Below are 27,021 nucleotides of genomic sequence, written 5' to 3' on the forward strand. Positions count from 1 at the left end.
TTCAAATGACTAGTAATTCTCACATTAGATGTTAAAATAAATTGTATATCACATTTTATTTAGATAAACTTTCTCAGATATGTTGATATAAAAGATGTCTTCACATGTATCACACTGATTTTGCTGTAGTTAATGTATATTTTGAAAATTTTACTATTTCTAAAAAATGGCATATTAAATAATAACTTTTATATTAGTCAGCTAACATGGCAAAAATAAAAATATTTTTACATGTATGAACAGTTAAGAACCTATTAATGACTTACAATATAATTTTAGATGAAAAGCATCTGGTTATGAATGATTTATAAGCTTGAATTCAACATTGACCCGCAAATGCAAAAGGTGTATGCAGATTCTGAATGTAATAGGAGGATTAAAAACAATCAACATATGGATGTGTATCACACAGTGTGTTTTCAGTGCTTAAAAAGGAAAGTATTAGTGTGGTAATCGCCATCTGTCTCAGGTAGTGTTTGTAGGCTTATAGAGCAGCCATATGCACCACACACACACACACACACACACACACACACACACACACGCATTACAGAGCCAAATGTGTCTCAACCGCTCCAGATAAGTTTTATTTAAGCTCTGAACACTGTCATATCATTATTACACATTAACCTTCCCATGACTCCCCAGCACATTTCTGCTTAACACCGACCGCACACTTTCAGCAGTTTTGGTTTCAGAAAATCCTTCAAGAAAGAGTTTTTTTTTCCAAAGTATTTTAGCTCAAGATACAGAATAGGCTCCAGGCTTAAATTAGTCTAGCAAACCAGACCAGCCTGACCACTGGAGACCAGTTTGGTCGCCAACAGACCAATTTAGGCTGGTTTATTTTTTTTCAGCAAGTACAGAAATTGTAGCAATACCAGTTTCCATGGTAACAGCAGAATCTCTGATTGGTGGATCTCGCTTCAGGATTGTGGGTAGTGGAGTTCTTCAGCAGGAATTTGGCAATAGAGCGCAACTGCGCAGACTTTTTCAACTGTCTTGGTTATAGAACTATTTTTTCCCATAGAGATTTCATAAAAACTTTCATAAGGAAAGTTTAATATAAGCCATGAAACTAATCAACCAGCTCTGAGGGGAATCACAACATTACAAACTTTGATTTGAAGCAAAAAAGTATTAGAAAATCAGACAAAAAAGCAAAGGTACAAGACTGTGTACTTAACGTCTTTAATGAGGGAATGAACTACAATCCCCTGAAACATTATGAATGATGTAATCGGATTAAAGACGTAGAAATATATAAAACTACTGATTATATGTATAGAAACAAAATATTTTAAGTTTATTGCAAAATGTTCAAATATATACAGTATAGAGAGAGCGAAACGATTGCATTAACAGTACATGATGGCAGTGGGCGGAGCTGTAGAGCTCTTTTGGTGCGCTTTGTTTGCTGCAGTTCTCTGATTGGTGGATCTTTCTTTTCAGGATTATGGGTAGTGTAGTTCTTCACCAGGTATTCCACTATTAAACACGTTTTTTTTTTTTTTCAGATGAAGTTGTAATAACACAGACTGAAGCACATATGATCGACTAACAACCTCAGAGCTCTTGGTCGGTCTGTCTTTAAACGTTTCGAATTATCCTTAAAAATCTATTCGTCTATGGAAAAAATGAATGGGATTTTTACTTCTGGAACCAGACTCTTGTGCTCTATTAAACACAAAATGAAGTTGAATCACCCTGACTTATGATTAAAGACACACAGATAGAAAAATATGACCAAACTTGTACCTGTCAGTTTAGACAAACAAAACAGAAATATTAAAGCCCACATTAACGGACGTCACAAGGAATCTCATACATAAAGATAAACATAAACCTACAGTGATAAATGCCCGATCCCATTAACATCATATCTACAAACTCACAGTGTGACTCATTCAGAGGAAATCACTCAAATATGAGGCCCATTAGAAGAGAAAAATGAGTCAGATGCCATTTTACCTCAAACACCCTAAAAATGTTTTCGATTAGAAAACTCCAAACTTGAACCAAGAAATGCAACTAGAAATGATCAGTAACAACACAATGAAGCTTATCAACAGCTGTAGGAAAGAAAAATCATTTACAGTTACTCTAGAGTTTTAGAAGAGATCTCAACAATGTCTCAAACTGTGCTCAGATTTGCCAAGTTACCAAAGTCTGCAATCAAAAGTCAGAGATCTCGATATGAACTAAACATTTCTCATCAAATTCTTCCAAGACTAAATGATCTGCGCTTTGCCATCCACATTCATTTTATAGTTCTGTACTCATACTGTATGTCAACAATTGACTTATTTGTATCAAATAATTTAAGGAGATACAAACTGATACTTCAATGAAATGTTTTCTTTAAGGTTTAAGGTTTTGTTTAAGGGTCCATCCTCGTCAAAGCTGTAGTACTTTAGCGATCCTTTAACCTGGACCTTTCGGGATATGTCTTACCAGATAGTCATCAGGTCGAATCCCAAAGAGCTCTCTGAAGTAGCGGAACGCCACAGGAGCGTATGTTTTAAACCGGAAGTCTGGATAGTGATGTGCTGGGGTCAAATTACTGCCCTCACTGAGAGAGAGAGAGAGAGAGAGAGAGAGAGAGATTTCTCAATGATGACATCACATTAATTAAAAAAACTACAGCATTAACTTTGGTAACTATTGACGTAAAAATAAAAAAATCTATTAATAAAATTAGGGCTGTAAATCCATTAAAACTTTTAATTGAATTAAATACATGAGATGCCGATTAATTAATTAAATTAAATGCATATTACTATTTGTTAAGAAATGCCCCCAAATCAAAATAATTCAATATATAATATTCAAAATAATTATCAATATATAACAATAAATATAATGATTTTGATCATTCAAAGACATTAAATTAGATTAGACAATGCAAAAAGTGGCTATAGAAGTCAATATATTGTTTGGATTATTTTCATATTATTGAGCATAAACTTACCACTGGTCTACAGTTTGCAGAAAATCATTTATGCAATTGAAAATAAAAATAAACAATAAACAGTACGTATATAAATATATATTTATATGTATATTAAAAAATTTAAGTCAACATGAAATAAATAATTTTTTGTAATTTATTTTTTATCCCTTTTTCTCCCAATTTGGAATGCCCAATTCCCACTACTTAGTAGATCCTTGTGGTGGCGCGGTTACTCACCTCAATCCGGGTGGCGGAGGACAAGCCTCAGTTGCCTCCGCTTCTGAGACCGTCAATTCGCGCATCTTATCACGTGACTCGTTGTGCATGACACCGCGGAGACTCACAGCATGTGGAGGCTCATGCTACTCTCCGCGATCCAAACACAACTTACCACACACCCCACTGAGAGTGAGAACCACTAATCGTGACCACGAGGATGTTACCCCATGTGACTCTACCCTCCGTAGCAACCGGGCCAATTTGGTTGCTTAGGAGACCTGGCTGGAGTCACTCAGCACGGCCTGGTTTCGAACTCGCGATACCAGGGGTGACAGTCAGCGTCAATACTCGCTGAGCTACCCAGGCCCCCATGAAATAAAAACTTAAAATATTAAACAAACCTCACGAAGAAAATAGCTATTTATGTTGGCTTGACAAAGCCAACATACTGTTATTCTACAAACTTATTTTGAAAATCCCTAAACTGAGAACAAAATTTTCTAACACTAACTCCAGCTAGAGCTTTTAAGCTACATCCATCACACTCGGCACAGACCTTCAGACTGTTCTGGAATATTGTGCTATGTATTTTCTAACCAATTGGATATACGTTTTTCACACAGGGGACGATCAAAAATCTGAAAAATCCCAAAGACTTACATTGACGGAATGTTCAAATGGGCCAACGGAATGCTCGTTAATTCGAACTCCGTTTGTCAAAAATTCAAATGTAAACAAGTCCACAAAAGGCCTTTGATCTGCTCTCTCTCTCTTTATCTATTAATCTGATGGGTTATCTAACCATCTATCACCACGTCAACTCTAATACGTTTTCGTTTGAAAACGCATTAATTTCGCTACGTTTTGGTCTTCCATTCACACTGAGACAGCGTTTTTGTCCAGTGAAACTGAGCTTTTCGAAAACGCTCTTCTAAGTGGAAAAATGTGTAAACATTGTCTTCGCATTGTAGTGTGAAAATGGAGATATTTGAAAACAATGAAGTATTTGTTGTCATGTGATGCAACCCAAAACAATCAAGATGGCGGCCCACGTTGTCGCTGCTATCCACTTTGATAGCTTTGTTAAATATAAATATTACTTTGTACAACCTTCCCATTGCACTCCTTCGATGGGAAGTGTACTCAGAACTGCTGTATGGTGACGGAACCACTGATATATAAATATAACTGGATCGCTGACACATCAGTAAACTGCCTGCAGGTGTTGAAGCCACCGGAAGTGTTCGAGCGGCCATCTTTGTATGCCCAAACTCTCATAGAGCGTCAATGACTGACAGGCGAAAACGCCCCCGTTTCACCGTCTCTGACCTGTGGATAAGACAGTTGCATTTCACCCTCTAGTGACAATCATGTTTAATGCTTAATTTGCTCATTATGTATAATATTCGTTATGAGGGAGAAGATGTACGCCGATCATGATGTCAGAGTATTTACCTGCCCCAGTGTTCAGTCTATCAGTGCAGCACAACGATCACCAAAGGAAGTGGGAAAATTGTCCACAAGTTGTAATGCAAGTAGGAAAAGCTGCAATATATGCTTGTTTTGGGTGACAACACGTCCTTACCCCTGAAAGGAACTTTAAAATAGTCAGACCGGGATTTCTAAATCACCATAAATGCGCGGGATTTGCTTGTTTTCATATTGAAGTGCTCTCTGTAGTCACTCAAATTCTTTGTCCTCCAGTCGAACCTGTATCAGTTTAATTTTAACCAGCTTTGTTTTGCATGTCTCCTTCAATCTCAGCGCCCGCTGCACGTGGGATAGAGGGAGAGAGAGCGTGTGCTCTTACTCAAGTGACCGCGAGAACAAGGCACTTTTTGATGAAAACATCAAACAAGTAACTCTGAACAAACACTTTGATTATCACAATAAAGTCTGAAAATGTTTGTATCTTACCTCAGTTTAGTGAACTTGTTTACATTCCGCTGATCTGTTCGCTGATGAAGGTTATTAGTCATGGATACTGTTTGATATACAGTAGATATACATAACTCGCTCGTATGTAGCCTATGTGACAAGCTAGCTGTTTGTCTTACTGTAATATCTGTATAACCATCAAACTTTTAAAACTAGTTTAAACCTTCATAAAGGATTTTGTCAAGCAAACATCAAAGTTTGTCTTGATCTAGATAAGCATTGTTTTTTTTGTTTTTTTTCTCTCCCCTTTTTCTCCCCAATTTGGAATGCCCAATTCCCAATGCGCTCTAGTTCCTCGTGGTGGCGTAGTGACTCGCCTCAATCCAGGTGGCGGAGGACAAATCTCAGTTGCCACCGCATCTGAGACCATCAATCCTCGCATCTTATGGCTTGTTGAGCGCGTTACCGCGGAGACCTAGCGCATGTGGAAGCTTCACGCTATTCTCTGCGGCATCCACGCACAACTCACCACGCGCCCCACCGAGAGCGAGAACCACATTATAGCGACCACGAGGAGGTTACCCCATGTGATTCTACCCTCCCTAGCAACCGGGCCAATTTGGTTGCTTAGGAGACCTGGCTGGAGTCACTCAGCACACCCTGGATTTGAACTCGCAAACTCCAGGGGTGACAGTCAGCGTCAATACTCGCTGAGCTACCCAGGCCCCCAGGATAAGCATTGTTGTAGCAAACTCAGTATGGCTCCATTCTTGCATGGAACGTCCACTTTTCGCCATCCAATCGATTCCTGACAAATTCAAATCTCGGCCTACAATTTTTCCTCAATGAATATTCAGTTTTGCTTGTAAACATGTCACATTACCGAAGTGAAATTGGAAGTTTCATGTTGACTTTAATTTTCAATGGCAGTGAGACAAAAAAACAGGAAGATTTAAATCTCTCTGTTCCACCAGAACATTCTTAAACTTTCTTATTCAGACCTCGGAAAGAAAATACTCTCCACCACGTAGAAGTCTTGCATGAGCACATCTCTCTCGGGTTTAGAGCTCAGGTTACCGACGGTGTAGCCGATCCCGAGCTGAATGGCTCCTCTCAGGGCAGACGAGGTCGTCTGTGGACACAGAAAATGAACACCAGTTAAACATGTAACACATCCTTTAGATATAATGACTGGATAACAATATGAAATGGGATACCGAGGACCACATGGTAAACAGGTGTAAAAAATCCTTCAAATTAGCTTCTAAAAGATTTTCATTGGTTTTAAATCAAGATTTCAGTCGATTTTTGACCTTTTTCAGATTATCAGCATTGGGTTGTGACTGTGCTTGATTGGCCGAATAAGAAAAGTCATACTATTACATTCATACATTTTTAAGTGTGACTTAAGTGTTCACATATTTTTGGGGGTCTCTGTATATCAGCATTATATCTGCCACCATGCTCTACAGATATCCACATTGAAGATGGTGAACCTCATGAGGGCGAGTACAAACGCACCTTCTTGTAGGTGGTCTCACCAGATGCATCTACACGCCTGTGACCGATCTTTTTCTCCGGACCAAAGCTGGGGTGACAGGAGGAAGACGGCATCTGAGAAACAAAAATCACAAATGAGATCTCTTTAATTTCTCAATTATTTCACCAAGACAGCAAACACAGATGTTTCTCCAAAGACAAAGACAACAGTAGCACGTCGTCTCCTTTAGAATTTCACAAGAGAGCTCAACAATGTCTCAAACTGTGCTCAGATTTGCCAATATGAATCATAAGTCTCCTGAGCTATGAACAAACAATACAATTTCCTTCAGGACCTTAAAGGGGTAGTTCACCCAAAAATGAAAATTCTCTCATCATTCACTCACACCAGATGTGTGACTTTCTTTCTTCTGCAGAACACAAAGGTTTTTAGAAGAATATTTCAGCTCTGTAGGTCCAACAGAGTTTCAAAACTCTGAAGCTCAAAAAAGCATATAAATGCAGCATAAAAGTACTCCAGAGGTTTAATCCATGTCTTCAGAAGTGATATGATAGGTGTGGGGGAGAAACAGATGAACATTTAAATACGTTTTTACTATAAATCTCCACGTTAATTTTCACATTCTTCTTCTTCTTTTGTTTTTGGCGATTCGCATTCTTCATTTATATTGCCACCTACTGGGCAGGGAGGAGAATTTATAGTAGAAACAGACTTAAATATTGATTGTTTCTCACCCACAACTATCATATCACTTCTGAAGACATGGATTTAACCACTGGAGTCTTATGGATTACTTTTAATTACTTTTACCAGCAGCCATATCACCCTGTATCTCAAGACCGGTTGCCCACTGAAGCTAAGCAGAGTTGAGCCTGGCCAGTACCTGGATGGGAGACCTCCTGGGGAAAACTAAGGTTGCTGGAAGTGGTATTAGGGAGGCCAGCAGGGGGTGCTCACCCTGCAGTCTGTGTGGCTCCTAATGCCCCAGTATAGTGACGGGGACACTATACTGCAAAAAGGCACCATCCTTCGGATGAGATGTTAAACTGAGGTCCTGACACTCTGTGGTTGTTAAAAATCCCAGGGCACTTCTCGTAAAAAGAGTAGGGGTGTAACCCCGGTGTCCTGGCCAAATTCCCTCCATTGGCCCTTCTTAATCACGACCTCCTAATAATCCCCATCTGTAAATTGGCTCTATAGCTCCACTCTCTCCTCACCACTCACCACTATTAGCTAGTGTGTGTTGAGTGTACTGGCATACTATGACTGCTGTCGCATCATCCAGGTGGATGCTGCACACTGATGGATGTTGAGGAGAGTTCCCTTTTCACTGTGTGAAGCGCTTTGAGTGTAGTGTCAGAAAAGCGCTATATAAATGCAACATTCATTCATTCATTCATTTTATGCTGCCTTTATCTGCTTTTTGGAGCTTCAAAGTTTTGGACCTTTGTTGGATCTACCGAGCTGAGATATTCGTCTAAAAATCTTCGTTTGTGTTCTGCAGAAGAAAGAAAATCATACACATCTGGGATGGCATGAGGGCGTGTAAATGATGAGAGAATTTTCATTTTTGGGTGAACTATCCCTTTAAAATTAAAACTTCTCAAGACTGCGTTAAGTCAAAGTGGTGTTTTATCACAGAAAAAAAAATAAGATAAATAAATGATGCACCTCGGTTAAGTAGGCCTTCTTAACAGCGTCTGAAACAAGACAGAAAGAAACAGACATTGAGATGACAAAATTTCCATACAAATCCTGTAAATGTAGACATTTCTTTATTTAAACTATAAAAGTAGCTGACAATACAATACAATGCAAAACAATTAAATGTAATCTAATAGAAGTCTGTATTGGTGAGAAAGATCTGGCAAACATAGTGAGCATGTCTGACAATGGCTGTATACTAATGTGCTGCTTACTGCATACTGCACAGTATATATGGTATACTGCATACTATTTAAAAATACTATGTAAAACGGTGCACATTATGCAACAAGAAACATTTCAAACAGCTAAATTGTTATTAAATTGTGACATCATGTTGCATGCTCAATTCAGCAAAAAAAAAAGAAAAAAGAAACTCAGAACAAAACTGTGATGAGGAGGAGGGCGTGGCCAGACCGTGACGATGGATGCCTGACGCTGATTTACTCCAATCAGCGGGCGAGAGAGATAAGGAGGAGCCGGAGACGCCAGAGAGAGACAGAGAGACACACACGGAGCTGTGTGTGTGTGTGTGTGTGTGTGTGTGTGTGTCGACGTGTGTTTTGGTTATGCTGAAAAGCAGTTTTATGTTGTGTTTTGTTTATTAAAAGTTTTTTTGGTTGATAACCCAGTTCCCGCTTCCTTCTTTCCAATGAACAAGAGGCTTCTGCCACAAAAGCAAAATTTTATTTAGCATTTTTAATCCAATTTGTGTAAACATTTTCTAAATTTTGTCAGTACGTTCAAACAGCGGCTATGTTCGGAAAATCATACAAGCTTACTACTGGATACGGCACAGTATACTGCATACTGCCTACTATTTTTCAGAATAGTATGTGATACAACATACTAAGCAACGTTTCAAACAGTAGTATGCTATGTTGTCACATGACTTCACTATGTTACATGTTTAATTCAGTGAGTGTTGCCCAGTTACCTCAGATATAAATATATTTATTTTGCATTTTTAATCAAATTGTGTGTAAAATCATGGTTGGTTTCGCTTCTGTTTCATTCATCACACTGGAAATGAAAGGTCAAATCAAGCGAAAGCGTCTGAATATTCAATGCATACAGAAAAGTCACATACTGTGCACAGTGCACAAAGAGCATACTGCAAAAACAGTATGGGTAGTATGGTAATATGCCATTCTAAACACCCTGGTTTATGGGTGAATGACAGTCCAAGAACAAACTGAGAGTCTGCAGCACTGTGTTGCTTTGCAGTGATTTCACACTAATATTCCTGCACACGCTCTTTCAAGGGGAAGGGGCGGAGTTAAACACAAGTAAACCTGGCAATCATTCCTCTGCACGTGCCGTTGTGGGATTAAGGCAAGATAACAGAGCGCGAATGAGGTGTGACCCGCTTTACATCCAACTTAATAGCCAGGAATTAGAGCAGCCATGTACTGCAGCTAAAAATATGAGTTTTTACATCAGTTCACCTGGTACATGAGTGAATCTCATGGAAACACATTTGGGGCATATTTTGCTCGTCTGGATGTTTTACTTTTGATTGTTAATGTAAGTAAATAGCAGATGTCATGCCATCTTCTTTTCCTTTCTTATTTATTAACAGTAATAAAAATACAGTAATTCAATTTCTGAGGAAGCACAAAATATACTACTATGATGTATATTTTCTCATTACTGTAGTCATTTTTAACTGTATCGCCATAAAAAATAATGTAGTGCAATGACTGACAACAAATACTACCATAATATATAATTGCTTTACAATTTAGAGGTGCACTTAGTCATTTTTTCCTCATTAAAAACTCCGTAATGTTTACATTTTTGCTAATAACTCTACAATAATTTGTTTATATGTATTTGGGATGTATTTGGGATAATCCCACCAAGTTTGGGATCTCTACAATTTATGGTCTCTGACACCCAGATGCTTTAAGAGCATAAAAAAGCATAAGAAAACCAGTACAAATATAGTAGTTTCAGCATCTTTGGTGCTTTGAGCCCTAATGATGTGTTGTATAACTTACTGGTGTAACCTCCGTTCCCTGATGGAGGGAACGAGACGTTGGTGTCGATGTAGTGACACTAGGGGTCACTCTTGGGAGCCCGAGACACCTCTGGTCTTTGATAAAAGGCCAATGAAAATTGGCGAGTGGTATTTGCATGCCACTCCCCCGAACATACGGGTATAAAAGGAGCTGGTATGCAACCACTCATTCAGGTTTTATGCTGAGGAGCCGATATAAGGTCCAGCCATTTCAGTGGGTAGTTCAGCGTTGTGGCAGGAGGGACCAACGTCTTGTTCCCTCCAACAGGGAACGGAGGTTACACCAGTAACCATGACGTTCCCTATCTGTCACTCACTCGACGTTGGTGTCGATGTAGTGACACTAGGGGTCCCTATACAAAACGCCACAAGGCTGAACTGTGTTACGTGAACTGGCGGTGTGTGGTAGGCAGACTTGCTGTGTGCCTCATAGCCAGCGCACCAGGTCGACACGTAACCTCCCCTCATACCATGTCACCCCCATTGAAAATTTGTAAAATGTAACAATTTATGCATGGAGCCACATTGAGAGCCCCATATCTCTGGAATTTAACCATACAAGGCCTTACAAATGAAGATACAAAAAGGATATTAAGATATGGCTCGGAGGAAGTCAACCAGGGAACAACTTTTGTGAACACTACTGGGAATTAACAGCGCACGTCTTCAGCTCAAAAGGAGGTGGAAGGCGCTATGTGCAAGCGATACACCCGGCTGGCTATCCCGGGCTTATCCGCTTGTGTTGCGTGCCACTACCTGGGACGAAATCGGTTCCACCCGGAGGTTGTAGAACCTTGCAAAGGTGTTGGGTGTTGCCCAGCCCGCTGCTCTGCAAATGTCTGTTAGAGAGGCACCTCTGACCAGGGCCCAAGAAGCCACTACACCACGGGTAGAATGGGCTCGTAGCCCTACCGGGGGCGGCATGTTTTGGGCGAGACATGCCATAGTTATGGCGTCAATGAGCCAGTGGGCGATCCTCTGCTTGGAGACAGTGCTTCCTTTCCGCTGTGCACCAAAGCAGACAAAGAGCTGCTCAGAGATTCTAAAGGTCTGCGTGCGATCCAAATAGATGCGTAAAGCGCGCACCGGACACAGCAACGACAGGGCTGGGTCTGCCTCCTCCTGGGGCAGCGCTTGCAGGTTCACCACCTGGTCCCTAAAAGGAGTGGTGGGAACCTTGGGCACATAGCCCGGTTGGGGGTCTCAGGATCACGTGAGAATAGCCCGGACCGAACTCCAGGCACGTTTCGCTGACAGAGAACGCTTGCAGGTCACCTACCCTCTTGATGGAAGTGAGCGCAGTCAGGAGGGCAGTCTTCAAGGAGAGTGCCTTAAGCCCGGCTGACTGCAAAACTCAAAGGGGGCTCTCTGTAGACCCTGAAAAACTACAGAGGTCCGATGAGGGAACAAGGCGCGGCCTGGAGGGATTCAGCCTCCTGGCGCCTCTTAGGAACCTGATGATCAGATCATGCTTCCCTAAGGACTTACCGTCGACTGCGTCATGGTGTGCTGCTATGGCAGCAACGTACACCTTCAAGGTGAAAGGGGACAGCCTCCCTTCCGACCTCTCTTGCAGGAAGGAAAGCACTGATCTGACTGCGCACCTCTGGGGGTCTTCCTGACGGGAAGAACACCACTTAGCGAACAGACGCCACTTAAAGGCATACAGGCGCCTCGTAGAGGGAGCCCTAGCCTGAGTGAACGTGTCTACCACCGCAGGTGGGAGACAGCTTAGGTCTTCCGCGTCCCGTCCAGGGGCCAGACATGGAGATTCCAGAGGTCTGGGCGTGGGTGCCGGATGGTGCCCCTTCCCTGAGAAAGAAGGTCCTTCCTCAGGGGAATTTGCCCGGGGGGAGCTGTCACGAGGAGCGTGAGGTCCGAGCACCACGTCTGGGCGGGCCAGTAGGGTGCTTACCAGGACGACCTTCTCCTTGTCCTCCCTGACCTTGCACAGGGTCTGTGCGAGCAGGCTCACTGGGGGAAAACGCATATTTGCGAATGTCAGGGGACCAGCTGTGTGCCAGCGCGTCTATGCCGAGGAAGGCCTCGGTGAGGGCGTACCAGAGCGGGCAGTGGGAGGATTCTTGGGAGGCGAACAGGTGCACCTGTGCCTGACTGAATCGACTCCAAATCAGCTGGACCACCTGAAGGTGGAGTCTCCACTCTCCCTTGAGGGTAACCTGTTGTTACGGCACGTCCGCCGAAGTGTTGAGGTTGCCCGGGATGTGAGTGGCTTGCAGCGACTTGGTGCTGCTAACTCCGTTGGAGGAGACGGCGGGCGAGTTGTGACATACAGCGGGAGCGCAGACCGCCTTGGCGGTTGACATATGCTACCGCTGCCGTGCTGTCTGTCCGAACTAGCACGTGCTTGACCTGGATCAATGGCCGGAACCTCCGCAGGGCAAGCAGAATTGCCAGTAACTCGAGGCAGTTGATGTGCCAACGCAGCCGCGGACCCATCTAGAGGCCGGCGGCTGTGTGCCCGTTGCCAACAGTGCCCCAGCCCGTTTTGGAGGCGTCTGTCATGACCACGACGCGCCTGGAGACCAGTTCTAGCGGAACACCTGCTCGTGGAAATGAGAGGTCGGTCCAAGGGCTGAAAAGACGGTGACAGACCGACGTAATGGCCACGTGGTGTGTCCCGTGGCGCCATGCCCATCTCGGGACTCGAGTCTGGAGCCAGTGCTGAAGCGGCCTCATATGCATCAACCCGAGCGGGGTGGCCACCGCAGAGGATGCCACATGCCCCAGGAGCCTCTGAAAAAGTTTCAGTGGAACCGCTGTTTTCTGTTTGAACGCCTTCAAACAGGCCAGCACCGACTGGGCGCGCTCGTTCGTAAGGTGCGCCGTCAAGGAGACTGAGTCCAACTCCAAACCGAGAAAAGAGATGCTCTGAACCGGGAGGAGCTTGCTCTTTTCCCAGCTGACCCGAAGCCCTAGTCGGCTGAGGTGTGAGAGCACCAGGTCCCTGTGTGCGCATAACCCGTCTTGAGAGTGAGCTAAGATTAGCCAGTCGTCGAGATAGTTGAGAATGCGAATGCCCACCTCCCTTAACAGGGCAAGGGCAGCCTCTGCGATCTTCGTAAAGATGCAAGGAGACAGGGACAGGCCGAAAGTGAGGACTTTGTACTGATACGCCTGACCCTCGAACGCGAACCGCAGGAAGGGTCTGAGTCGAGGAAGGATCGAGACATGAAAGTACGCATCCTTCGGGTCTACCGCCGCGAACCAATCTTGATGCCTGACACTCGCTAGAATGCGTCTTTGCATCAGCATTTTGAACGGGAGTCTGTGAAGTGGACACCGCTGGACCTGGGCGGATGCCCGGCGAAGTGAATCGCGCAGCCGAGTCGGACAGTCCGGACCAGCCCTCGTGACTGACTGGAAAGCGCAAGCCATGCATCCAAGTTCCGCGCAAGGGGGACCAAAGGGACAACGTCATCAGATGTACCGGCAGGTGGGGCCTCGCGGCGGGGCGGAGCTCGAGGTGCCACACCACATCATGGCCGTGCTGAGTCCGAGGATATCGAAGCACTTACCTGGCTCCTTGTGACCACCCCCGGAACAGCCTGGGACGGGGGAGGAAGAGACCTGTCCTCGTGACCCGTGGAGACTGTCACATCGGGGGCGGATTTGTGCCACAGCTGGGCGCTCAGGGCGGGAGACCGCTGCTGGAGCGCCAACCTGCCAAATGGAGTGGTGGACGGTGGTCGTGATGCCAGCCGTACACACCGGATATGTGACCCAGGGAACAAGGAAACCACTCTTGCTGAGCTCTTGAGTACTGCAGCCGCTTGGGCATGCAGTGCAATTAAATGCAAAAGGTAACAAAAAGACGAAGATCTGCTTACCAGCTCCAGAGCAGCGGGTTTCGTTGTCCCTGGGTCGCCTGTCTCAGGGGCGCTTCGAAGACCTCCGTGGGTTCTTCGGTGCCGGCTGTGAGACGGTTGGCGTCGGCTTCCTGCGGTGGGCTCCACGCCGGGGCCGGGCCGGAGGGGCGGTCTGCGGCGGAGCCGGTGCAGTCACCGCAGGGGGACGCCCTCGGCGATGAGTAGATGGGGTGCGGGATCTTGAGCCGCGCCGGGGCAGGATAAGCCGGCTAGCATCCATCTACTGCTCTACCATCGAGAACTGCTGGGCAAAGTCCTTGACAGTGTCGCCGAATAGGCCCGCCTGGGAAATGGGGGCAGCAAGGAATCGTGTCCTGTCGGCCTCACCCATCTCGACCAGGTTGAGCCAAAGGTGGCGCTCCTGGAACACTAGTGTGGCCATCGTCCGCCCGAGAGACCGCGCCGTGACCTCCGTCGCTCACCGAGCGCAGTTCCTGCATCAATCCCGGGGCGGAACTACCCTCGTGCAGTTCCTTTAGCGCCTTGGCGGAGTTGCAGGAGAGCCATGGCGTGCAGGGCGGAGACGGCTTGTCCAGCGGCACCATAGGCTTCGACCGTCAGAGATGACGTAAACCTACAGGCCTTGGACGGGGGCTTTGGGCACCCGCGCCAGGTGGCGGTGCTCTGCGGGCATAGGTGCACCGCGAGCGCCTTTATCCACCGGGGGATTGCCGAATAACCCTTGGCCGACGCTCGCGGCTGTCCGGGAAAGCATATCGTCATCTCCGCGTCAGCCTGTGACTGGGCGATCGACCCCGAAGGGAGGAGCCCAGCTGAGGCTTCCGACTGGACGAGCCCACTCTCCGATGCTGCGTTCGAGAGCTCATCACTTTCGCGGGCTCCGAATAAGAGGTCGAACTCGCCGTGAGACGAGCCGGCGGACTCACCCGGAAGCTCGCTCGGGGCAGACAAGCGTGCTGGGGAATGGGAGGTCCACGGGGGGATACCCGGCGGAGGCGGTCCCATTGGGGTCCCCAAATCGCCCCCAGTGCTAGCCGCGCTGGCCTCAAACCTGTGGGTAAAAGGACCGAGGCGGGAGCCTCTGGGGTGGCTCGCTTTCTTACGAAGGCGAGCCGCGACCGCAACGTTGCTATGGACATATTCTCGCAATGAGAACGTGACCATCCACGAACGCTGTCTCCGCGTGAGCAGTGCCCAGACATGAAAGACAGTGATCGTGACCGTTAGAAGGCGAGAGATAACGAGCACAACCAGGAATAACACACAATCGGAAAAGCATCTTTAAAAAGACGCGTCTTTAAAAAGACGTTCCGTGTGTGCGCTCTTTTAGAGAAATATATACTCTTTTAGAGGGGAAACATGCTCTTTCAGAAAATATACTCTCTAGTTTTTCTGCCGAAGCGCCCAGGGGCATTCTCTGCAGTGCACCAGTGCAGAGGAGGGAGAAGCCGCTGAAATGCGCCGTCAGATCCAGCAGGTGAATGAACAGTAGTATTCAGCTCAGTGAGCATGACCGTTCGGCTCCGAAGAGAAAATCTGAATGAGTGGTTGCATACCAGCTCCTTTTATACCCGTGTGTTCGGGGGAGTGGCATGCAAATACCACTCGCCAATTTTCATTGGCCTTTTATCAAAGACCAGAGGTGTCTCGGGCTCCCAAGAGTGACCCATAGTGTCACTACATCGACACCAACGTCGAGTGAGTGACAGATAGGGAACTAGATATTGCACTAACTGAAGAGCCACATGTGTCGCTTATTCTTAATAACAGTGGTTTTGTGGACTTTACGTGAGTAAATAAAAATGCATTTCTAGTTTCAACATTATTTGTACTTCGGGCGTTTGTTTAGATGGATATCAAAAACTAGCTTCATACCATGTGACCCCCATTGAAAATTTGTAAAACGTAACAATTTATGCATGGAGCCACATTGAGAGCCCCATATCTCTGGAATTTAACCATACAGGGCCTTACAAATGAAGATACAAAAAGGATATTAAGATATCTTTAATACTTCTGGAGTTGAACAACACAAAACACAAAACGTGCTTTTTTCCATTTTAAGACTCACACCATTGGCATATAATGCAACAAACTTTAAAACCTGGAATTCAAAGAAAATAAAAATGGAAAACACAAAATTTGGAAAAAATAAAACGGAATTTGGAAAAAAATTGATTTCATAGGGCCCTATATGAATATCCTCTCCGTGAGGCTTTAAGTGTGTGTGTGTGTGTGTGTGTGTGTGTGTGTGTGTGTGTGTGTTGCCGATGCAGCATGGTTGGCGGTCTCGTGTGGACGTGCATGTGTTCGGAGGGGCAGATAATAAGAGCACAGGAGAAACAGCCTGACATGTGCGGCGGCCGTCTGACTCTGACAAATACAGAAAAACATGCTGAGAAAATCACTTCTGTCCATCTCACACACACACACACACACACACACACCACACACTTCAAAATGTTGCTGAGCTTTACACACACGTACAGAGAGAATAACAAACCTCATCTTATGCTACAACATTTCATTTCCCTTACAAAACCATAGTGACCACAGTTTCTGTATACAGTTTCTGCACAGAAAATGCAAAAGGTTATTAGTTATTACTGTGAAATCACAATAGATTCATATGACATGTTCTTCAAACAGTAACTGAAGTAAAGATTTCACAATACAGCAGCTTTAAAAAAGAGAGTTAAAATCAATCGCAATCATATCTGTGTGTCAGTCTGATCCGTCATGATTTATGGAAATATACGAGGACTTTACATGAAGCCACAGCTTAGAAGAGCAGACTTACAAACATCTGTGACATTACGTTTCTCGCACCTCAAATTAGTGCAGCAGAAATCGTGTTACGGTACATTCACACTGTCAGTAACAATTACATCACACTTTACACATGCACACAACAATCAAAATTACACATCAAAACAACCAGAATTATCTCTCAGATTTTTTTTAATTTTAGAAAACACAATTTACTTTTTAAATTATTTTACCCTTGAAGACCTGATGATTTACAGATTTCGCTCACTTCTGGGGACAATTTTGCCCACAAACATGCTTTTACATCAGTGAAAGTTGGTGTACAGATGTAACAATGTTAAAGATGTTCTGTCAAAATTTGGAAGCGCTCTTTCTCAACTGTAAGCCTTTCTACTCGCCGCGGGAGTTTTCCTCGTTTATTCTGGTGAGTGTTTACATTCCTCCACAAGCGTGTGTGAGCGCAGCGCTGCAACAGCTGGCTGATCAGATCACAGACACGGAACAACAATACCCGGACTCACTTATAATTATTCTCTGTGATTTTAACAGAGCCAACCTCACCCCTGAACTGCCAAAATACAGACAGCACATCACATGCCCCACCAGAGACAGAAATATACTGGATCACTGCTACACAACAATAAAGGATGCATATCGCTCTGTTCCTAGAGCAGCTTTAGGACTCTCTGATCACTGTCTGGTTCATCTTCTTCCAACCTACAGACAGAAATTAAAATCAGCTAAACCTGTAGTAAAGACTGTAAAGACTTTTTTTTGTTGTTTCCTAACAATTACTCGCTTGTGTTGTTCTCATTTGTTAGTTGCTGGTTTAAAAGCGCTTGCTAATTGAATGTAAATGTAACTATGAAATACAAGAACATTCAATACAAGAAAACAGCTCTGAAAGTCTACATGGGAAAATGCAGGTTGTCTGATTTACTAAATCATATTATTTGTGCTGTGCACAACAAACTGTGTTTCTCTTCTAAACTTGTTTTCTTTGCTTTCGATTAATGTATAAAATAACATTTCAACATTTTTACTCAGTCCATCAAGTCCCATGCAAAGCATGCTGGGAACTGCCAATTCCCTGCCCAGTTTCAGTTGTGTCAACAAAAATTATTCATGTAGTCCCAACACAAATGGACCAAGTAAAATTCCATTTAATAATCCATTTAATGAAGTGAATTGAACGAGCAGCAAAAATAATTTTTGAGCTGTTGTTGGACATACTTAATTGGTTCACATTCACCTTACACAATTTAATCTAGTAGAGTGCATATTTTAAAGAATTACTCCACTCTTCACCACAATGGTAACCCAGTGTAATAGAATCAGTTCCCAAAATCCCAAAATAAATCGGGGGGGGGGGGGGGGTTGGGATCACGGCCCCTGACCACATCCTCCACAGTTTTAGCAATAAATGCGTTGTTAATATGCGTTATTAATAAAAATTGTATATCCATTCTTATATGCTAAAATGAGAACTTTCCTGACCCATGACTTAAAAAAAAAAAAAAAAAAAAAAACATTTATATGTTAAAAATATATTTATTTTAATTTTTTTAATTATTTGTCTTCTTGATCTTATTTATGTATATATTTTGGATGGTTTATACATATTTTTTAATTTTTTTATTTATTTATTTCATTTGTTTATTTTTTTCCTTCACCTGTACTTGTCTTTATGATTGTATTCATACATTGTTTGATCTTATTGAACATTTATATTGAAAAAAACTCCACAGTTTTATCACCATTTGTGGACTTTTCAGACGGTCCCTTACCACACCCTCCACAGTATTAGCACGTTTTAGCACAATGTGTGGACTTTTCAGATGGTCCCTTACCCACCGTAGGCAAATTTTCCAACTTATATCAATGTTAAATTGCCGATCTGGTATGATTTCACCGTGACGCCATCTGACCAGCTTAAAACGGGACAATATGGGACGCATCATTTTATCTTTAAATACAGGACGATCCCGTATTTTATGGGACAGGGGCCAATCCTAATGCTAATATATGCTAATGCTAGCTAAAAGTTTGTTAACTAGCATAACCTTATTATATAAATTAGTAATGTAACAACAAGACTGTGCTAAACATGTAAAACAACTTCGAGGCTACTTAATTGGGTCATTTAAAAATAACATTTTTCCATTATGTTGAAAATACATGTTCAAATGAAGTTTCTGACAAATAATTAATTACCTAAACCAAGAAGAAAAAAATAATGTTGATGATACTTAATTGAATCATGTGGAAATGATGTACATGATTAAATCGTGTAAATACAAAGCATCTCTTTTTTTTTTCAGTGAACAACAGGCTTGTACACATAAGTGCAGCTATAATTAAATACGAGTGATTTGACCCTAGCAACAGCTCTAGAATCATCCATTAGAACAGACTGTATGTCAGGCCACAAACTGTCCAAACACATTAGAGTTAGTGCAGCGAAAGAGCCAGAGGCGGCTTGAGTCTGAAACAGTAAACACAAAAGACCACAGGGACCAAATCCACCTGAGAAACCAGCAGAATTCAGCAAAGTCTCATGACAGCTTGGAATCATTCATACGAGATGGGGAAATTGTAACATATCGTACAACTTGGTTTGTACGCAAAGGTACGACTTTTATTCCCATAGAGACTAGGGGTGTAACGGTTCACTCGTCTCACGATTCGGTTCACGATCCTTTAAACTAAGCCTAAATCAAGAAAAGATTAGATTGAAAGATTTTTTTAATATTACTTTAAAGACATATGCAGAACAGTTCCTTTACAATTTAGCTAAAAGTGCTGAAGTCTTCAAAAGTGCTAAATGATACATCAGAGATGTACTGCGACTAAATATCAGCCTAGAACAGGGCAATGGCGTCACCGAATGGAAATATTTGCTTCTAAAAATACAGAATTATGTTAGATATGCTGCTTACACATGGTCACTGGTTACATACATTTAAAATATTTTAAATTAAAATAATATTTTTCTAAAATAATATTGTCTCTGGTTACATCTATATATTCTTTTCAAAAATACATATTTAATGGAAGTGCATGCCAGTTAAATAATAATTATTTACTGATTAAATCAAATGAGACATGACATTTGACATTAGGATTATATTCCCCCATAGCATTATTATACATAATATTCAGAGTTATAGTGTGATGAGGAGAAGGGCGTGGCCGGGCCGTGAGGATGCACGCCCGGCACTGAATTGTCCTAATCAGCCGGGAGCGGGATAAAGACGAGCCGGAGGTACCAGTTTGAGACAGAGAGAGACACACGCGGCTGCTGTGTGTGTGTGTCTGTGTGTTTATGTTTATGTTCGGTTATGTCATTAAAATTATTTTGCCGGTTACCGCCTCCTCCTTGCCCATCCTGTGAACCCTGTTACATTTGTGCCGAAACCCGGGAAGGAGGAGGGATGCGCTGTCGTGGAGTCCTCGCCGCTGCCGTCTGCCAGGGTACGGAGGAGTCACTGCCATCCACCAGGGGAGGAGCCGTGGCCATCTGCCAGGGGACGGAGGAGTCGCTGCCGTCTGCCAGGGGAGGAGCCACGGCCATCAGCCAGGGAACAGAGGATTCACTGCCGTCCGCCAGGGGAGGAGCCGCGGCCGTCCGCAAGGGGACGGAGGAGTCCCTGCCGTCCACCAGGGGAGGAGCCGTGGCCGTCCGCCAGGGGATGGAGGAGTCGCTGCCGTCTGCCAGGGGAGGAGCCGTGGCCGTCTGCCAGGGGAGGAGTGGCTGTCGTCCGCCAGAGGGCAAAGGAGTGGCTGAGGACCAGGCAACGGCATGTCTGGGGACCGGCAATCAAGTTTTTATCTCTCCTCTCTCTCTCTCTCTCTCTCTCTGTGTCTCTCCCCCTTGCTCTTTCCCTCTCCCCTCTTCCTCCTCTCGTGTCTCCCAGGATGGCCGGAAGGGCAACACCTCCCCTCCAGGAAGGGAGGGGAGTATGTCAAGCCAGAGGTTTCCCAGGCCTGAATCAGGAGGTGGAGGAGTGTGACGAGGAGGAGGGCGTGGCCGGGCCGTGAGGAAGCACACCCAGCGCAGAATTGTCCTAATCAGCCGGGAGGGGGATAAAGACGAGCTGGAGGTGCCAGTTCGAGAGAGAGACACATTTTTGAACTGCAATGTATCGTGCCACGATAAACCGTTTCACCCCTAATAGAGACCAATAAATCAACTAAATTTAGCATTCTTTGACCTACTGTATAATACCCCTACAAAAAAGTTCCACTTTAGTTTTTGGTACCATGGTACCTTACATAACCATGTAAATATGGTAGAACCATGATACTTTTTGTAAGGGAACCTGACAATACTAATTAGTTTTAACTTCATTTACATATGGAGAATTATATAATAATTCTCCATATATAATTATATAACAGGATGTTTTGGGGGACTGGAGCTCGAGATCTCTGATTGAGATGAATGACTCTTTTCTCCGGAGAATGTCGCAAATTTCAGCTCAGTACCGCAGGTGATCAATTAAGGAAACGCTTTATGAACACATAATGGCTGATACGAGCCTCAGGGCTGCACAGCACGATGAGATAATGAACCAAATGAACATCAGATAAATGTCTTCAGATCCTGCACAAAACCAAAAACCGCTAGAGAAGAACATGTACAAAAAGATGCTCAAAACAAGATTTGAAGCATCAATGCAGTAATGCATCATAAATGCACTTGAACGTTGCAAAAATCATTTTCTTAACCAGTATTTTCGTCTTCTTTTTCAGTGAATATATCTAAAGATCCTTGATACAAGATAATCTAACTTGAGAAGCAAAACTGTGAAAGAAAGTAGACTTTATCTTAATACAAGATTTAATCCTGAATTAGGGGTTGGGCATTTGAGTACTTTTGTAGTCAAGTACTCGAACATGTAAAAACAAGTAACTGATAATTTGAAATTTAAATTTGAAATTCAACCTAGATTAAAAAATGACAAAAAAAAAAACATTTGCACTCACACATAGAAACATTTATTCCAAGTCTTCTGAAGCAATATAATCACTTAAATAATTAAATAATTATATTTAATAGTATAATAAATATATTATATTATATTATTTTATTATTAAATAAAAATAATAATATTAAATGATCAAATGTAATGAATACACAGCGCCAACAAATGAAAATTAAATTGCAATATTCAAGGAGTGTTTTTAACTAGTCGAACATTTAAATCTGAACAAGTACTCGATTAATCGATTACTTGTGCACATCCCTAACTTTACTGATGTTTATTTGTATTTAAAATCTACATAGTCTGATCCTTTAAAATGACTTGGATTGTTGTAATTTAATGCCATTGATTTAGTTGTATTTAATAATAATAAATATATTTATTTCATTCAAATAAATAAATATAAATTAAGAAAAATATGCAATAAATTATCTTATATAATAAATAAAACATATAATAAATATTTAATAAAGAGTTGATTAAAACCAGTTATTTGAGATGTGACCACATTTTGTACGTTCACAAACCTACCAAAATATTTTAGAATATACATTTAGCTAGATTTATGATTAAAATAAGGGGAGGAAATACTATTTGTTAAGAAAAATAAATGTAATTCAAGATGCATTCTCTGAAAACAAGTAATTTTACAAAATTTTGGTTACTCAAGAATATTGATGTAAATCTAATCTTGTTTTAAGGATTTTTAGATTTTTTTACTGGAATACAAGACAAATGTTCTTATATGTGAGGAACAAATACTGACAGTGCAGAACAATCTCGAAAGCCCATTAAATCCAAATCCTCAAATGTTGCTGACATTTATAAAGCCGTTTAATAAAAAGATTTCTGATAAAGTCTATTAATCTTGAGTTGCTTTAATATATGATTTATATAAAGTATAAAATACCCAAATACACACCTCAGAAGTCATAGAATCCTAGTCTGATGCTTAGTTTTGCGTAGTTTGTTTCTATTTGCAGACTGATCAGTCCTGAGGCTGAAAAGCTCAATTGGATTGACAGGACGGACTAATCTGTTGCGCTCAAAGCCACAATCTCTGTGGTCACCTGCACACTTCTGACGGCCAATGAGAGGCAGAGATTACACCCGCTCTCTGCCCACCAGAGGATCAGAGCTGAAAAACACACGGTGTGCCAAGGACGAGGGCAGAGAGATAGACAAAACATGAGCACAAGCCTCTTAACGTCTCAAGGACTCACATCTCTCACTTTATACACATAAGGACATTTCTGTAGCAAGACTGTTGAAATACTATCATTTACATTTCAGTTAGATACAAAAGTCACAGACAGACATGCAGGAAAAGAAACAGATAGACAGATTGACAAACAAACGGGAAAGCAGACAGACAGAAAGGAAAATATATCAGACAGACAGAAAAAAATATATAGATAGAGAGACAGCCAGGAAAGTAGATAGACAGACAGACAAACAAACAGACAGACAGGAAATATATAAGACAGAAAGAAAAAAGACAGACAGACAGCTGGGAAAGTAGACAGACAGATAGACAGACAGATGAGAAAGCAGACAGACAAGACAGAGAGGGAAGTTGACAGACAGACAGGAAAACAGATCAGACAAACAGAAAAAAATAAATAGATAGATAGATAGACAGACAGATGGGAAAGTTGATAGACAGACAAACAGACAGACAGAAAGAAAAAACATAGATAGACAGACAGCTGGGAAAGTAGACAGACAGATAGACAGACAGACAGACAAGACAGACAGGGAAGTTGACAGACAGATAGACAGAAAAAATAAATAGATAGACAGCCGGGAAAGTAGATAGACAGACAGACAGGAAATATATCAGACAGAAAGAAAAAAGACAGCCAGACACCTGGGAAAGTAGACAGACAGATAGACAGAGAGATAGACAGACAGACAAGACAGACAGGGAAGTTGACAGACAGACAGGAAAACAGATCAGACAGACAGAAAAAAATAAATGGATAGATAGATAGACAGACAGATGGGAAAGTTGACAGACAGACAGACAAACAAACAGACAGACAGGACAATATATCAGACAGAAAGAAAAACATAGATAGACAGACAGCTGGGAAAGTAGACAGACAGACAGATGAGAAATCAGACAGACAAGACAGACAAGGAAGTAGACAGACAGACAGGAAAACAGATCAGACAGATAGAAAAAAATAAATAGATAGATAGATAGACAGACAGATGGGAAAGTTGATAGACAGACAGACAGACAAACAGACAGACAGGACAATATATCAGACAGAAAGAAAAAACATAGACAGACAGACAGCTGGGAAAGTAGACAGACAGATAGACAGACAGACAAACAGACAAGACAGACAGGGAAATTGACACACAGACAGAAAGAAAAAATATATAGATAGACAGACAGCCGGGAAAGTAGATAGACAGACAGACAAACAAACAGACAGACAGGAAATATATAAGACAGAAAGAAAAAAGACAGACAGACAGCTGGGAAAGTAGACAGACAGAGACAGACAAACAGACAAGACAGACAGGGAAATTGACACACAGACAGAAAAAATAAATAGATAGACAGACAGCCGGAGAAGTTGATAGAAAGATAGACAGACAGACGGAAAACATTTACGACAGACATCCGAGAAAGTAGACAGACAGGAAGACAGGAAAATAGATCCAGACAGACAGAAAGAAAAAATATATAGATAGACAGACAGCTGGGAAAGTAGACAAACAGACAGACGAGAAAGCAGACAGACAGAAAAAATTTACGACAGACATATGAGAAAGTTGACAGACAACACAAGAATTAACAGACCCAGACAGACAGAAAGAAAAATTATATAGATAGACAGACAGCTGGGAAAGTAGACAGACAGACAGACAGACGACAAAGCAGACAGACAAGACAGACTGGGAAGTCGACAGACAGACAGGAAAACAGATCAGACAGACAGGAAATAAATAATTAGACAAATGGGAAAGTTGATAGACAGACAGACAGACAAACAAACAGACAGAGAGGACAATATATCAGACGGAAAGAAAAAAAACCAGATAGACAGACAGATATACAGACAGACAGACAAGACAGACAGGGATGTTGACAGACAGACAGACATGAAAACATATCAGACAGACAGAAAAAAAATAGATAGACAGCCGGGAACTTGAGACAGACAGACAGATATAGTTAATATAATGAATAAATACAAATAACTATCCACATATATTTACCATGGTAAAATAAGTGTAACACTATAAAGCATCATGTGTTGTCTGGAGGTTCTTTAAAATGGGAAATTAACAAGACTGGAAAGTTCTGTCAGTCACTGGTAATCTCTAGTTACTTTCAGACTGTACTGTGAGGATTAGGGTCAGGACAATGTAAACACACACACACACACACACACACACACACACACACACACAGACACTGTTAAACGTGAGCCACTAAACCAATCTGATACTTCAGCATAAATGTTTTCCAAATTCAACGATACCAAACCCATTTGACTTTTTCTTCAATGGGAATATTATCTTCAGTCACCATTCACTTATGATCTTTTTTCCATACAATGAAACTGAATGGTGACTGATCTCCTTTTGTGTTCCACAGAAGAACACTTTTACAATTCTCTGTTGTTCAAGGTTTGCAAGACTTTAGATGCCTGTGTTTCAGTCTGTTTGTTCACGTCAGGACAACTAACACGTGTGAAGTTTACATTAGAGCTTTGAAATCTTCCCGTTCACATCGGTTCACTAATGTTGAGGCTGAGAGATTATTCATCAACCTTAATCAAGCTGAGTAAGCACTCACACAAGCTTAACCAGGGTAAACCCACCCGTTCCATGAAAACATTAAAACCTGAGAGTTGAGAGATGAAAGTACAGACAGTATGTGCCGTTAAACCCAGAGCGTCCTGAAATGAATGTGTCCTGATCCGAGCGTGCCCTCTCTGTAAATCAAGAGCCCTTTAAACCACAACAAGTCTAGACGAGACAAATAAAACATTTAAATCACAGAATTCTCCCGTTTCGGTGTGAAATCAATCCGTTTTGACTTCTGAGCTGCGTTCAACAACCACTGAATGAAGCTGTTAAGAAACCGTACAGGTTGTTTCATTGATTTAAAGGGGTAGTTCACTCAAAAATGTTAAAATTCAAAAATCATCTACATTGCAAAGTCTTCAGAATCACCCGTAAAGGTTTTCGGGTCTAAAATGTATCCGGGAATTCTCAGGGATCGTCCATATCACTGTCTCTGTTTATGTTCTTATGTCAGTGATGAGATGCTGATCCGCTGTTTAACGACTTACGGCTGAAGAGATGCTAAATAAAGCTCCTGCCTTCAGCAGCTCCTGTGCTTATGCAACGAGTGTTTACAATATCAAAACATACACTGTCATGCTTTCACCCTGCGTGTCTGGAGAGATTAATGCATGTTTTGAGCAGTGGCGAATTCTCAGGGCCAGCAAAGCCTTCTCTGCTGGTGTAACATGCCAAATAAATAAATATTTTTGCCTATGTATTTTTAATCACTTTCCACTCTTAATTAATCCACAAACAAACAGAGAAAAACGAAAAGTTTATCCAGTCAGAATTTATTCCTTGATGCTTACAAGTGAAGCGTGACAACTGTTTCACAAATCACATGCCCGAAGCCTGAAGCAGCGCGTGAGTCAGATTCGTCAGCCAATCAGATTGATTTATTTGTTCTTGGTGGGTGTGATCTTTAGGATATGTCCCGGTCGAGGCCTTCTAGCTGGCCTTGAGTGACGCAATCACGCTTTAAGTGATGTACGTAATTTTGAAAGCCAAGAGCGTGAGATCGTCATCACTGCCGCTATCGCCACTGAGAAAGAGATCCTTATGGATTTAAAAACACGAGGTGTTCTGCATGACCGTGTGATTGCTTAATTTATTAAACAGGAAAGGAGGACTGATTTTCACTTCAAGTAAATTGGTAAGTGCTTTTTGCATTGTTATAGCAACATCAGGAGTTTTCTAAGTGTAAATTAGCTGCTTGAGCATTCAGTGTTGGATCAAGTTTTGAAAAGTAGTGCTGCGTTCCATTCAACTCGGAAAGTCGGAATTTACAACTTCCTACTAGGAAAAGTGCAATGGAATGCATC

General features: G+C 42.3%; 1 protein-coding gene across 3 annotated transcripts in view; it reads right to left on the bottom strand.

Annotated features, from left to right (window-relative positions):
• Nucleotides 1-27,021, bottom strand: part of pip5k1cb (phosphatidylinositol-4-phosphate 5-kinase, type I, gamma b) — an 82,619-nt gene that overhangs the window by 36,770 nt on the left and 18,828 nt on the right. For 2 of the 3 annotated variants that reach the window (XM_051701491.1, XM_051701489.1), the window contains exons 2-5: nt 8,223-8,251; nt 6,572-6,664; nt 6,052-6,182; nt 2,455-2,572 (exon numbers count right to left, since the gene is read on the bottom strand). In XM_051701491.1, coding sequence (XP_051557451.1) covers nt 2,455-2,572; nt 6,052-6,182; nt 6,572-6,664; nt 8,223-8,251 — 371 coding nt within the window. Of the gene's footprint in view, nt 1-2,454; nt 2,573-6,051; nt 6,183-6,571; nt 6,665-8,222; nt 8,252-22,808; nt 22,895-27,021 lie in introns of those variants that run through there. The other variant, XM_051701490.1, reaches the window with a different exon arrangement.

Source organism: Myxocyprinus asiaticus, chromosome 6 (genome assembly GCF_019703515.2).
Source record: "Myxocyprinus asiaticus isolate MX2 ecotype Aquarium Trade chromosome 6, UBuf_Myxa_2, whole genome shotgun sequence".
Lineage (NCBI taxonomy): Eukaryota > Metazoa > Chordata > Actinopteri > Cypriniformes > Catostomidae > Myxocyprinus > Myxocyprinus asiaticus.